Source organism: Pelobates fuscus, chromosome 4, assembly GCF_036172605.1.
Source record: "Pelobates fuscus isolate aPelFus1 chromosome 4, aPelFus1.pri, whole genome shotgun sequence".
Taxonomy (NCBI): Eukaryota; Metazoa; Chordata; class Amphibia; order Anura; family Pelobatidae; genus Pelobates; species Pelobates fuscus.
Window position 1 is genome coordinate 269,390,524 of NC_086320.1, and position 14,894 is coordinate 269,405,417.

The 14,894-nt window shown below is 41.5% G+C and overlaps 1 protein-coding gene across 2 annotated transcripts in view; it reads left to right on the forward strand.

Moving 5' to 3' along the window:
• Nucleotides 1–6,794: 6,794 nt before the first annotated feature.
• TGM4 (transglutaminase 4) overlaps nucleotides 6,795–14,894 on the forward strand; it is a 79,079-nt gene continuing 70,979 nt past the window's right edge. The window contains exons 1-2 of one of the 2 annotated variants that reach the window (XM_063450646.1): nucleotides 6,795–6,910; nucleotides 13,284–13,505. In XM_063450646.1, coding sequence (XP_063306716.1) covers nucleotides 13,328–13,505 — 178 coding nt within the window. In that variant the 5' untranslated portion in view covers nucleotides 6,795–6,910; nucleotides 13,284–13,327. The remainder of the gene's footprint in view (nucleotides 6,911–13,283; nucleotides 13,506–14,894) is intronic. The other variant, XM_063450647.1, reaches the window with a different exon arrangement.

Consider the following 14,894-nt stretch of genomic DNA (forward strand, 5'->3'; position numbering starts at 1 on the left):
TGACTTCCATGGAAATCCCGAACCCCTGAACCGATCTGGCATCTGGGTGATTTTTGGATATGTTGGTCATCCATATTGGGGCTATCAGGGGATGTAACTTTTCATGGATTTCGTGGTGGTGTTAAAAATTGTGTGTTTTGTGCCTGGAGATAATTGAGTTATTTTAGTTCCTGACTCAATCTCCCAGGCATAGGGGAGGGATTGTCTTGTTTTGTATGGGAGTGTCCTGGACCTGAGAGAAATACAATTGTGTGTATGTTTTTACTGTAGTCTACTCTCAGGTCACGGGCAGAGTGCCCCTTGCATGGGGACTGTCATAAAAGGCCAGTTGTGGCTGCCATTAAACAGAACAGTTTACCCCTTCATAAAGTCTTGGCTCATGTTTGGGGGATTGGAAAGCTATATTCACTATGGGGTTTGCTATAATCACTATACTCCCTTGGGTTACAACGATTGCTCTTGTAAGAGCAGTCTGCTTCGCTCTCTGGACTACGAGAGGTCTACCCAGTGGAAGCTGGATCCTGGTCTTGGGTCCAGGATGGGTGGAGGACAGCGAGACCCCAATCAAGTTGCGGTGGTTTGTGGGGTTTACAGGAGTTATGGTGCTCCAGTGCAGTACTTATGGTACTAGCAATTACTAGGAAGCAGCGACTGATGGAGGTACCCAAGTCGGGGTGCCAGGCAGCCACAGTTGTTATCTTGCATCTCTTGTGAGATCCCCCAGGGCCTAGCAAAGATGTGCCCATCTGTCCCTATGTTATATCTCCCAATGTTGTAAGTTATGTTACAATGAAACCCTAGAGCCTATATCAAAGCATATTAATCTATATCCTAGAGCAATAAATTAAAATACCAGACACATGATAGGAAAGTAAGATTATTATTCATAAGCAAAATGTTTCGCTTAAGTGAACAAAATACAGATATGTATCTGGCATAGCACAAAATACCTGAGTAATACATTGTAGACAATGTACAATTTCTTGTTTGTTATTTTATTTGTATTTTTTTAAATTAACAAGTTGTGGTTGCTATGGTGACAACTTACCAGCAAGTGGCTAATCAATCTGCAAGTGGTCAAAACATGTGCAAGCAGGCATTATAGGTGGCCATATGGTTAAAAACAGTGAAACCTGTTGTTAATAGCGACAGCTATTTACCAACAAGGCCCTAGATTTAATTCTGACCAAAGACAGTAAAAATATTAACCAGTTTTGGACAATATTTTTATCGAATTGCAACTAAAATAGCAGTAAAATCAAAGAAATGGTTTGGCTGCTTGAGAAAATTCCTACAATAAAAATGCTTTCGAAGTACATTTATGTGCTTTTTTAATTATTAACCCTGAAAGAAAAGGGTTTCAATATGACTCCCAAATTAGTACAAGGAAGATTTAAAAGTCACCAATAGCAGCCATTGGGCAAGTAATATAAAAAAAAATGTGTTATTTTGTCAATAGTTTTTGTTGGAGCGGTTGGAGGTCATTTACTATGCAAAATGGAATTGAATAGTCAAATCCTATACTTTTCATGTAAAATAGAGGCTTTACATTTGATATTTGAAACAAAATTAATTGGCTTTCGATAATGTTTTAATACGTGGAATTAAACCTGTCAAAAATGATAAAAGGCTTATCAGGAGTTGATAAACAGCCAATAAAACATATTTTAAAATAAATTGAATTAAATTGAGGAGTTGGAAATAAGCCTACGTGTCCTGGGTAACTTAATTGACAGCCCTTAAAGGACCACTCCACTCCACAAAAGCACTTCAGATTGCTTTTTGGATGAGTATCATCCTCGTTTAACCCCAGTTTATAAAAGTGGTGATTTTTATGCGAAATCTGCACTTTTGTATATTAACTTGGAAACACCCCCTGGCTGTCAATAAAACCAGCCAGGAAGGTTTCCTTCCTACTTTCCCCTTGAGTTTACCTGCCTCATCCCACACAGACCTCAGACCAGCTCTTCCAGACCTCAGACCAGACGTGCGCGCGGCGCCAATTCAGAGGCTTCTCAATTAATTTTTCTTCCAGGAAGACTGCAGTACATAAGATCTACAGGGTTTGCAAGCTGTTTTACAATATACCCCCCATGAATACACACATGAAAATGCATACATGTATACATTGGGGCTATATCTACTAAACATTGTTTTTTTTTTTTTCATTTGCGCAGTGGAGTGCCCCTTTAATGACTTCTGCTGCCGGCCACTCTCAGTAATGACTGTGGACTCGAGATGCTCTTTTAGTGCCATGTATTTTGCAGGACTAACCCTGTAAGATTAATTTATATTAATTCAGAAACTGCTGTTTATTTCCATATTTTTTTATTTTATTTTTGGAAACATAATGTACTATTAAATCCCTGAAAGTTGCGAGATACTGCATTGTTACAGTTTGGCACTGTGCAATATAATTTATTAGGTTTCAAATTGAAATCAGGAGCATTTTATTTCATTCTAAGATCAATATTTAAGAAGCTTATAAAGACTAACCTTTTCAACACCCTTCAGCAGTTTGCATAACATTTCTGCTTGCTTTTGGTGTGGCTTGATTTTTCTAAGAATTTCTATTGCTCCCACACCTAAATATTACATATTTATATGAAGTAAGACCCACATATGTACACTACATGTGAATCCACAAAGAAAGACATTTCAGAAATAGTAGCAATTGACAAAATGTGTATATTTTTAGTAACTTATTTAATCCTTAAAGAAAATCTGTGTTCATGTTGCTATCGAATTCCTTTTCCCACTCTTTTCTGCCGCCCCCCACCCTCCGTTCGGTTTAAAATAAATAAAAATGAGATATTTACTCCTTTTTTTTTTTCAGCACCAGGCTTCCTCTCCACATCCCATGACATCACAGAGAAGGTATGGCCTTCTTCACCAATATACAATCCAATGCTACTCACAGAGGAGAAATGGGAATATAATGCACATGTGGGGCAAGCACCGCGCACAAATTTAAATTCCCTGTAGGAAACTTCCGACACTGCAATTTACTTGGTCAGTGCAGCTTTCACACTGTCAGCCACTAGAGGGTGACTTAACCCTGCAATGTAAACATTGTAGTTTCTTTAAAACGACAATGTTTTACAATGCAGAGTTTAGAACACAGCACCCAGACCACTTTATTGAGATGAAGTGGTTGGGTGACTATAGCATTCCTTTAAAATATGGTCATCTAAAACACTTTTAGCTTTTGCCATGAGTATTTTTACATTCTCATTGCTAGTCAACACTTTTTGACACATGGGGAGGCTTGGGGAATGAGTCACAAGGAGGGGCTGAGGTAATGAAAAGGTGGGACAGGGGTAATGAGGCACATTGAGGGCTGGGGGATTGGACAAATGGTTCTGGGGGAATGAGACTTATGGGGGACTGGTGGAATAAGACTTATAGGGGGGCTGGGAGAATGAGACACTAGGGGGCTTGTGGTATGAGACACATGGGGGCCTGGGAGAATGAGACTCATGGAGGAAATGAGCACATAGAGGGGCTCGGAGGGAAATGAGACACATGGAGGTGCGGGGGGAGAAATTAAAGATACACTGCTTATTGAAGTGGTCTGAATGCAATGTCCATGCCTCTTAACCCTACAGTGGCAATTATTGCAGTTTCTGAGAAACTTCAATAATTACCTCTGAGGGTTAACTCCTCCTCTAGTCTACCAGAGGGACTTCCCGTATTGTAACGGACCTTTGGTCGCATTAGGTCTCCCCCGCCAACGTCAACCATTCTGGGTGCAATGTCCCATGTCTCTTAACCTTACAGTGGTAATTTTTGCAGTTTCTGAGAAACTGCAATAATTACCTCTGAGGGTTAACTCCTCTGTCTGGTAGACAGCCACTTCCAGAATTGAAATAGGCCTTTGGTCCGGTATCTGATGCTCGACGTCCTCACGCTTTGCATTTTCCCCCATAAAAAAGCATTAAGTAATGTTTTACTATAGGGAAATCCTAATGCCAGCGCACTCACCCAGCATCAGGGGACATCATCGCTGGATTCAGGTAAGTGATTGAAGGGCTTTCAACTCCTTCAGCGCCGTGGGAGGAGGGGCGTGAGGGAGTGGGGCACTGTAGGAAACTGTAGGGAGTAGGGCACTGTAGTGCCAGGAAAACTGCTTTGTTTAATACACATGGGAGGCTGGGGGAATGAGACACATGGGGGAGATGAGATACATGGAGAGGATGAGGGGGACACAAAGTGACATAGAGGGACTGGGGGAGAAAGAGACAAGGTGCTGGCAGGATAAGACACACAAATGGAGCTGTGAGAGGGGGCCAAGAGCCACAGAAGGGCTGGGGAAAGAAAAAAAAAAGAGACAGACAGGGGCTTGGGAAGGGGGGGGGGAGACACCCAGATGGGCTGGGGGACACAAAGAGACACAAAGGGGTTGAGGAAGTGGCAAAATAGTCAGACCAGGACTTGAGGGAGAGACACCCAGAAGAGTTAGGACACATACAACAATGCAGAGGGGCTGTGGAATTAACACATGAGACAGAGTCTGGGGAAGGGGCAAAAGAGACAGGAGCTGATGGGAGACACCCACAGGGGTTGGGGGCGCAGTGAGAGACATAGAGCAGCTGGGGAAGAAAGAGACACATAGCTGGGTTGGGAAGGGGAGAAAGACAGACACAAAGGGACTGGAGGAAGAATGAGTCACACAAAGGGGGTGGGGAGAGAAAAAGACAAAGATGGGCTGGGGTAGTGTGACGGGTTGCAGGGACTCTTAGTGCCCCTTGGTTGCCACTTCTCTAATCCTCCGCTAGTCCTGGATTTAGCTACAGTATACTGTGATTCTAGCCCTCTGGAACCTTGTAAAATTTACCAATATAGTGGATAAGACCAATCGTATTGGGTAAAACAAGAGAACTGTTTATTTAAGAGAAAAACATGCATTTATCCCCTTACACACAACAGGTGGTCTTCATACAATTACACACAAACTCCTTCCCTGTGCCTGAGAGATAATAGAATAAGGAACTGTACAAACTCAATTATCTCCCAGGTACAAAAATACATACAATTAACACAATAGTTTTTATCCAGGTCAACATGTTACATAATAACTCAACATTAACACAATGTAACCCCATATCCTATATATCACTATGATGGATGGCCTGATTTGTTTGGCGCAAGCCACAAGCTTGCAGCACCACTTTTGTGACTGTTTTTCATGTATCTAGATATCGCTGTATTGTGTACCTGTATTATACATAGACCAGTGTGTGTCTGTATATGCAGCTGTGGGTCAACAAAGTGGAGGAGGGCAGCAGCTCTATAACTATAAAGTATAGTTAGGTGTGAAATGTATTCTGTGGGCCAATAATGTTAAATGCTGCACCGTGAGTGACCACCTGCTGTGGGATCTGTGTTGAAGTAACCAGAGATTGCTCTGAAGGGACACTGGGTTCAATCAAGATAACCTTTTGTTGTCATGGTGTATTGGCACAGGGGGAGGTGGTATCGGGTGTAAGGAATCACTTTGTTCCTTTGTAGTTCTTTTCCTGTGACCAGGCCCATAGTCTCTTCAGCAGGCTGTGGCACGGGAGGTTTCGTGAAAGGTAGAAATAGACCAACAAAGAGCATCCTCTACCTTGGTCTATTTCTACCTTTGACGGTCTATTTCTACCTTTTGGAGAAAGATACACACGAAGGGGCAGGGAAGAGAAAGATACACACAAAGGGCTGATGTAGAAAGAGACACACAAAGGATGGGGTGTAATAGACCCTTAGGGGAAAATGGAGGATAAGATATGCTAAAGGGAAGTGTAAGACCAAAAGGGGGAAATAATAAACACAAAAGGGGTAAGAAATTTGAGTGGGGGAATAAGGGACACACGGGTGAAGATGCATTTTTGTGGGGGAGGGGACAAATTTAATGGGACTATCCCAATTTCTGAAACCTTTTGTGCCTTCCTGGGTTGATATCCGTTCCATTTCTGAGATACAACTGGCATACATTCTTCCCCTTGCCCTCTCTGCACTACTCAAACTCGGGTTTTTTTTTTTCCTAACAGGGGAATTTAGAAGCTCTGTGTACATGACCACAAAGAGAGGGTTGTAAACATGTCTGCTGCTCACCCTGACATGCATGCACGCCAGTTTAACATGCCACCTTGTTTGGGAGGTGCACAGCTCCATTGCACAAACAGAAACACAAATTGCATATCTGACACATAATTACACATAAACATTATTACACTGCACCTCACCATTCCATGAACTAATTCAATGCCTCTCAGTGTTGACAGACAACTTTTTTTTTTTAATCCTTTCAAGACTGCTGACATAAAGGGTGTGCCAACACTTTAGCACTTATAGACTGCCAATATGAAAAATGTGGGAAAATGTACATTTACGTACGCGACTGGATCAAAATCACAAGGCTTGCTTCATACCTGTCCCATTAGCAGTATAAAGCCAAACCTATGAAACTACAATCCAGTATTTTCTGTTAGCTATATTTTCACATTTATTCATGTCTCCTTCTCCTAAGCAAAATTTTTTTTCCTAGTAATGAGACAATGCTTAAAGGGACACTTTGGAACCTGAACTGCAACGAGAGAGAGAGAGAGTAATGCAAATCATTAATGCAGTGCCCTTTGCAAGCCAACGTAGGCACTAAGTGAGGATTTCCTTTTTACTGCACACCTCTAATTATTATAAATTGTTGTTTGTGATGTGGTAGGGATGGGTTTTTGGCATTGTGCATTTCTCACATTGGCTTTCCTTCTATTTGCGCACCTTTATGTACACCCTGCTCATATTTCCTAAATGTGTTTTAATTGGTGTATGGTTCCTGACGTCAGCCTTGTGAGGTGCAATAAAAAGAAACAATTACTTGGCACATTATAACCGTTCACTGAAGATTACAGATACAAAAGTCAAATTCCAGGTTAGTGCTTCATATTTATTGAATGTTACAGCTTCAATGTGCGTTTGTTATAGTACATTATTTCGTTGCGCTGCCGAATAGTGGTATGATTATCCCTGTTGAACTGAGACTGGAGTAATTTTATATTGGACAGGCAGTCTCTTCTGAGTTTTTTGTGGTACCCACTCTGGTATACAACAAACAATGCAAACCTCTCTTGTAGGAACATTAGGAGCCCCATTCATGCAAGGATGAAAGTAACAGTGATAACCATGACAGCTTGTTACTTCAGTATTGAATAAATACATTAACATATTTGAAAAGAATACATGTAAATGTGTTGTCTCGGAGCTCCATACTTTGTTACATTATTAACAAAGTATTTTATCCACATAGCCATACAAATATTCTGACAAAAATGCATATAATTTTTTTTCGTGTGTATATATGCAAAGCAAAAAGTGGAATTGTTTACAATAATGTGTATACAATTACTGCTAGAAAATACAGCAAATAGTTATTTGTCCTGATTTTGTATGTTGACCGTGTATGCCACATATTACAAGGAAATCATCAGTGTTTATTCATTAAACAGTAGTTGTAGTTAATTAATTGAAAAGCAAACTGGAAGATGATACATAAAATAATCAAGTTGGAAAGAGATAAGCATTAGTCATATGTTCCAAAATTTAGCTGGCAAAGATGTTCCAACTTAGTTTTTAACTTCCCACAAATCACTGTTCAGGGAATAAATCTATCATTGTTTTATTGTGTTATTTTAGCTGACGGGCCATGTTTGTGTTGTGTGCTGTTACATCATTTATTAAAACCCAATATGTACAGAATTACACTGAATGGCCGCTTTCCTCAGGACAGAACAATGATGTACATATCCCAGCCAGCCTGAAATAGTATGAGTTGCACTTCAATATATCACCTATTCATCCTTCATCTGAAATTAATTTTGCAGATGAGGAGCATATCATTAAAAGGAGAGGAGAAAAATTAAAGATAGGAACCACAAGTAGAAGTTGCTGCTCGGGAGTGTAACTCCCACCAATCTTAGGTAGCTCTAAGATTAATGGAAGCATAGCTCAATCGCTAGCCCTAACCCTGACTTTAAAACAAATCTATGTAATATAAAATCTGTAAAGTAATGTACAATTCCAGTTTAGCTTCTGTGGCTTTAAATTTGAAATTCTCTTTGAATTCACTTTTAATTCTCAATTTAGTGAATAGCCGCGTAGGTGTAGATTGATTAAATGCATCCTAGCTAGGAGTCCTTCTATAACTTATAATTTTACGACTTAGTACAAAGGTACAATTGTCACTCCTGATGTTGTGGACTGCATCTCTCATAATTTTCTTATAGCCAATGCCATGATGCAGGTAAAACATCAGGGGAGATGTAGTTCACAACATCTGGAGTGGCAAAGGTTGCCTACCTCCAACCTAGTATCAGCTTGTTTTACCCCTTTCTGATCGCGTACCCGATACGTCCATGGCTATTTTGAGCGCTGGAAGCGATCGTGATCGCTTCCAGCCGCTTTGATAGTATTGCTGCGATGCCTCGCTGTTGAGGCATCGTGCAATACTGCTCATTTCTGCCAGGCACCGGGTGATCACTTCCGGGTCGCTCCATGTGGCGCCCGGCAGTTAAGCAGAGCATTGGAAACCATCGGGCAGGCTTCCAATGCTCTGCATGTGCTGAGTGCCTTGAGGGGTCGAGGCATTCAGCGAAGATAGATATAGAGATATATATAGATATAGAGATAGAGATATATATTAAAAATTTAATATAAAGTCCTATAAACCCCCCTACCCACCCTCAGCCATGTGGCTCCCAAGATGGCGCTGCCTTTCTAAAGGCAGTGCATCATGGGGCTTCTGGGGGTGTCCCTAGCCTGCCTCATCATAGGGGCAGGCTAGGGACATCCAATCAGAGATTGGGTTCATTTTTTTGTGATTTTTTTTTGTGAGACCCAAAAGCTCTTTTCAGAGCTAATGACCCCTATCCTGCCAGTGATCACTGGATAGATCACAGGCTCTTGCACAGCAGCACTTATTTTGCTGTCTGTGCATTTTTTTAGGGGTTAATTTTTTTTGTTTGTTTTTTTTGTGACAGGTCACTAGGTAAAGTGATTGTGATCATGTCACAGGGGTCACAGAGGTCGTATAGCGCTGAGCAGGCGTATGCCATCCTTGCGCTAGAGTCTGACACGTCTATGTCTGACTCCGACCCTGATTTTGACCCTGCCAGGTGCTCGGATACATCACTAGATACAGTGTCTGCTGCTAGTGATGTATCTAGTTATGGTGTATCTATGCCTGCTAGTCCCCCTGCCAGAAGGAGACGTGCTGCTCCAGCTGGCAGTACCGCTCGGAGTGGGTAGTGCCTCATCACCAGAGGCCAGCTATCCCACCCTTCACTGCAAATCCTGGCATCAATTTGGATGTCGCATGATTTAACCCTCAGCCGTTAATGGAGGTGTTTCTGGGCGATAATGTATTGGGCAACATTGTCGCCCAAACTAATTTATATGCCGATCAGTTCCGTGCTGCAAAGCTTGACTCTTTTTTTGGCAAAGGAGCAATGGGCCACCATCGATGTGCCAGAATTTTAAAGATTCTGGGCATTGACTCTGCTGATGGGTATAATAAAGAAGCCCTCTATCCGCTTCTACTGGAGCAGTAGCCCCATCTGCTCTACCCCATTTTCTCCCAATGTATGTCGAGGAAGAGGTATGAAATAATTCTACATTTCATGCACTTCAGCGACAACAGCCTGTGCCCCCCTAGGGAGCATCCCCAGTTTGACAGGCTGCATAAAATCCACCCCCTAATTACCTACTTCGCTGCCAGCTTTGCAGAGGCTTATACACCTGGAAGGAATATATGCGTGGAGGACACCCTGATGAAGTATAAGGGAAGGCTGGGATTCAAGCCGTATATTCCTTCCAAGCACTCTAGGTATGGTGTAAAGGTGTATAAGCTCTGTGATAGCGAGACTGGGTATACTCAGGCCTTCCGGGTGTATAAAGCGAAAGGATAGCAACCTTGTCCCTCCAGGTTGCCCAGAACATATGGGAACTAGTGGCAAGGTTGTCTGGGACCTGATATTCCCCCTGTATACAGACAATTTTTATACAAGTGTCCCTTTGTCCAAGCTACTGTATTGTTTTGATACAGTAGCTTGCGTTTCAATCAAAAAGAACCACGCAGGTTTCCCAGGACAACTTGCACACACACGGCTACGAAGGGGGGAGACCTCAGCTCTACGCCAAGAGGAGCTGTTGGCAGTTAAGTACAGAGACAAGAAGGATGTGTACCTTCTTACCACCATCCACACTGAGACGTCTTTGGAAGTCTCTGTATGTGGCAGACCTGAGAGCACAAGGAAGCCAGCCATCAAGGGCTATAACCGGCATATGGGTTTGGTTCATCTGGCAGATCAGCTGCTGCAGCCCTTCCTAATTATAGGCAAGACAAGGGCCTGGTACAAAAAGGTTGCAAACTGCTCAATGCAGATGGCAACCCACAACGCTTTTTTGTTGTTCAAAAAAGCAAACCCCAGAATGCAACTGAGTTTTTTTACAGTTTCAGCTCCAGATCATTTTGGGGATTTTGTATCGTGATGCACCTACTCCCAGGGCGGTGATGGGAGAGAGCAGAGTTGGGGCTAAACATGTTATTTTTAAAATTCCCTCTACTGCAGCCAAGCAGAATCCCCCAAAAAGATGCAGAGTCTGTTTTAAGAGGGGGCAGAGAAAAGATACTATATATCACTGTCCTGGTTGCCCTGGATAGCCTGGACTTTGCATTGGGGACTGCGTCAAACGATACCACACTCCATTTTTTATTTTTTGTAACATTTGCTGTTCAGTTATTTTATTTTTATTTATTTTTTTTGTTACGTTTACCCTATGCATGGGTGTACTAAGGAGGCCTTGCAGAAAACAACCAGGAGTGTTTTCTTGCAATAACCAACAACAGGCTCTCCTAAATCACAATTAAAAAGCAATGTGTGTGTAAGAATGACAATTGCAAAATTGCCACCACACACTAAAAAAGTTGCACCAAAGGCATCAAAGCACTCCATACACAATACCTTGGGGTGTCTACGTTTCAAATATATACACTTTCATGGCAATAAATAAAACTGGGGTACGTGATCAGCCCCAAACTAAAGATAGACCTATCAGAAGAAATACTCTCAATTTCAACTCAAATTACAAGTCATACAATTGTAACTGGACCTTCCCAAAATCCTGGCCAACCTACTCATGGTGGGGGGGGGGGGGGGGGGGGGGGGGGGCATGGGTGTACTAAGGAAGCCTTGCAGAAAACAACCTTGAGTGTTTTCTTGCAATAACCAACAGGCTCTCCTAAATTAAACACAAATGTGTGTGTAAAAATAAAAATTCAAATATTGCCACTGCACATTTTCTCCAATTTTTTTTACTAAAACGTTTGAATCAAAGGCATCAAAACACTCCATATACAATACCATGAGATGTCAACTTTTCAAGTTTATGCACGCTCATGGCAATAAAATAAGTAGGCAAAGAAGATATGTAAAATTTGAGAAAAAACATGTCAGGCGTTTGGCATTGCACCCCCCAAACAACCCAACACACCTGTACATCAGGACTCAGGAGATGTTGCTGAACACATATGTGGGTGTTCTTTGGCAATAACACCTAATAGGAGCTGAGAATCCATAGAATTAGTGCATGGAAAGTGTTAAAATACCACCATTTGAAATACCCTAGGGTGTCTACTTTTCAAAAATATATTGTTTGATGGGGTTAAATTACATTGGCCGGCTTCAAAAATGTTCCAAATGGGACATGGGTGCATGATGACCAGCTGTGAAAATTCCAAGTTGGAAAACTTTTAACCCCCAGAGAACCCGAGCACACCTATACATGGGTGGTATGGCTGTACTCAGGAGATGTTGCTGAACACATATTGGGGTGTTCTTTGGCAGTAACCCTTAAAGTTCATGTACATGTATTCTTAAATTGGTATGTGTGTCAAAAAAAATCACCAATTATTATTTATTATTTTTTTTAAATTTGGCATAGAAGCACTATTGTGTTTCCTTTTTAATCTTTTTATATTTTATGGTCCTCATACTACAAATACACTACTCCCACGTATCCTTGCAAGTGGGGATTGTACCACTGTATGCCATTCATACTGGAGCTAGTTACAGCTCCATAAAATGAGTAGGACTATATCTTATTCCTTTCATCTGCTCCCAGATAGAACATACTACCCTATTATTCCTTCTTTTCTCTGTTGTTACATACGGAACCCACTGCTGAACCCAACCTGGTATTCCCATTGAGGAATCACGAAGACATCCTGTTGGACCAGCACTATCTGCAAGTGAATCCCCATACTATTACTGTGGACTTTCATATATTGGACTTTTTTTTTTTTACTCCTCTTGGGACTTTATTATACTCACTTATTTGTGCACTATACTATAGCTTCCCAATTGTTTTTATTTATTTGCTAATTCTATATTTCTTTATACCGTGGTGCTACCCCTACCTTCCTCTGTTTTTTGTGTCTCAATCAGATGTTAACTTGATTTAGATTTAGTTTTATCTTCTCTCTGTACATTAATCACACACAGGAGGCACCTGCAGGGTCTAGAAGGCATTAAGATACAAAATTCTAAATTCAACAGAATCTGCATAAAGGAAGCATAAACATTAGATCTCACTTTACAGAAATTGTTTATTATGCTTTGCAAGTTACATGCAGGGAGGTGTGACTAGGGCTGTATACACAAAGTGATTAAGCTCCCAAATTGCAGAGAATTGAGCAGTGACAAAGGCACGATATATACACCAGAACAGCTTCATTAAGCTAGTGTTGTTTTAGTTGCTACAGAGTCCTTTAAAGCCAATACAGAGCACACATTAGTCAAATATGCTTTCATATACTTTTACCCTACAGTCAAATATACATGTACTGTATGTATATACTATATCTGGCACAGGCAACCTTCAGCACTCCAGATGTTTTGGACTACACCTCCCATGATGCTTTGCCAGCATTACGGGTGTAAGAGCATTATGGGGGATGTAGTCCAAAACATCTGGAGTGCCGAAGGTTGCCTATCCCTGTGCTATATAGTCAACATTTTGGTGATCATAAAGAGAAATCAGCAGGATAGTAACGAGAAACCACGAGATCTTCCTTCTGTTCTTTCTGTTAAATCACCATGAGATTATTATACATCTATACCTGAAAGGGCTGAAAAATAGGCAGGAAAATACAAACAAATTACATCACTTTTTTTACATGATTTTTCAATGTTAACATGTTTAATGAGAGGTATAACCTTTTTTCAAATATTTCCAATACATTTTCTCAGATACATTTCTTTAAAGAATACCAAATCCCTTCTTGATCCTTGAAATGACCCTGAAAGCCACTAAAGTTGACCTTCTCAAGTCTAAGAATGCACGTGAACACCACACCTCCGAGTTTGACATCCCAAATCTTATTGTGAGACGAGGACAAATGTTCACATTAAAGATTGACTTTAATAGGTCACTTACTGAAAATGACCGTGCTATGCTGCAGTTTACTACTGGTAAGAACATATGGGTGGTGGGTCAGAGGAGTCCACAATTGATACCAATGAATATCATGGATTAAAGTTATAAATGTACCATATAGGCTGAGCATAAATCAAGCCTCAGCTAAATGTAGGCTTGTGCAGAACATATACACAGGGATATTCACTAAAGTAAGAATTCAAAGTAATTTTGAAGGAAAACTTGTCAGACTGGAAACATTCTCCAAGTCAACTGCGCTTCCCGTTCGCCCACTTTGGCCTCAAATTTTAAATTCAATTTTAAATTCACTTAGAATTCACTTAGAATTCTCACTTTAGTGAATAATCCTGATAATCATTTTGACCATTTTTGCTTTAAAGGACCACTCTAGTGCCAGGAAAGCATACTCGTTTTCCTGGCACTAGAGTGCCCTGAGGGTGCCCCCACCCTCAGGGACCCCCTCCCGCCCGGCTCTGGAAAGGGGAAAGGGGTAAAAACTTACCTTTTTCCAGCGCTGGGCGGAGAGATCTCCTCCTGCTCTCCTCCTCCGATCCTCCTCTTCTCCTCCCCGTCGGCTGAATGCGCACGCGCGGCAAGAGCTGCGCGCGCATTCAGCCGGTCACATAGGAAAGCATTCACAATGCTTTCCTATGGACGCTTGCGTGCTCTCACTGTGAAAATCACAGTGAGAAGCACACAAGCGCCTCTAGCGGCTGTCAATGAGACAGCCACTAGAGGACATAGGGGGAAGGCTTAACCCATTCATAAACATAGCAGTTTCTCTGAAACTGCTATGTTTATGAAAAAATGGGTTAACCCTAGAAGGACCTGGCACCCAGACCACCTCATTAAGCTGAAGTGGTCTGGGTGCCTAGAGTGGTCCTTTAACCCCTTAAGGACCAACCTTCTGGAATAAAAGGGAATCATGACATGTCACACATGTCATGTGTCCTTAAGGGGTTAAAGGGTTATTCCACATATTGTTACCACCAGAGCTGCTGTAGTAGATATGATGCCAGGGGTACCCTGGTCCTATTTCCTGAAAATGGAGGAAACCATTTTGCAACTGTTTTCCATCGTACCTAGATTGCTGCTAGGCTCCAAAGCATTTTTTGCTTCTGTTGAGATGCAGACATCAGAAGTATATCCATCGCGTCTGTGGAATTTATAATATGGAATAAAATGTAAAAAATCACCCATAACTCCATTTTCTTTTATATCATATTAAATATTTTTGCAAACCTTTTTTGTGGAAGTCCAATCACAGACTTCCAATGCAGCTCAATGAGAAGTCTTTGCAAGGCAGGTGCTCTGAATAATTGCCTGGCTCTTGAGTTTAGCTTAACTGTAAGGAAGTAACAGGACAGGTTGTCTGACAGCCAAGGGGTATAAAAGTGCCAATTCCTATTGAAATATACCCTTTT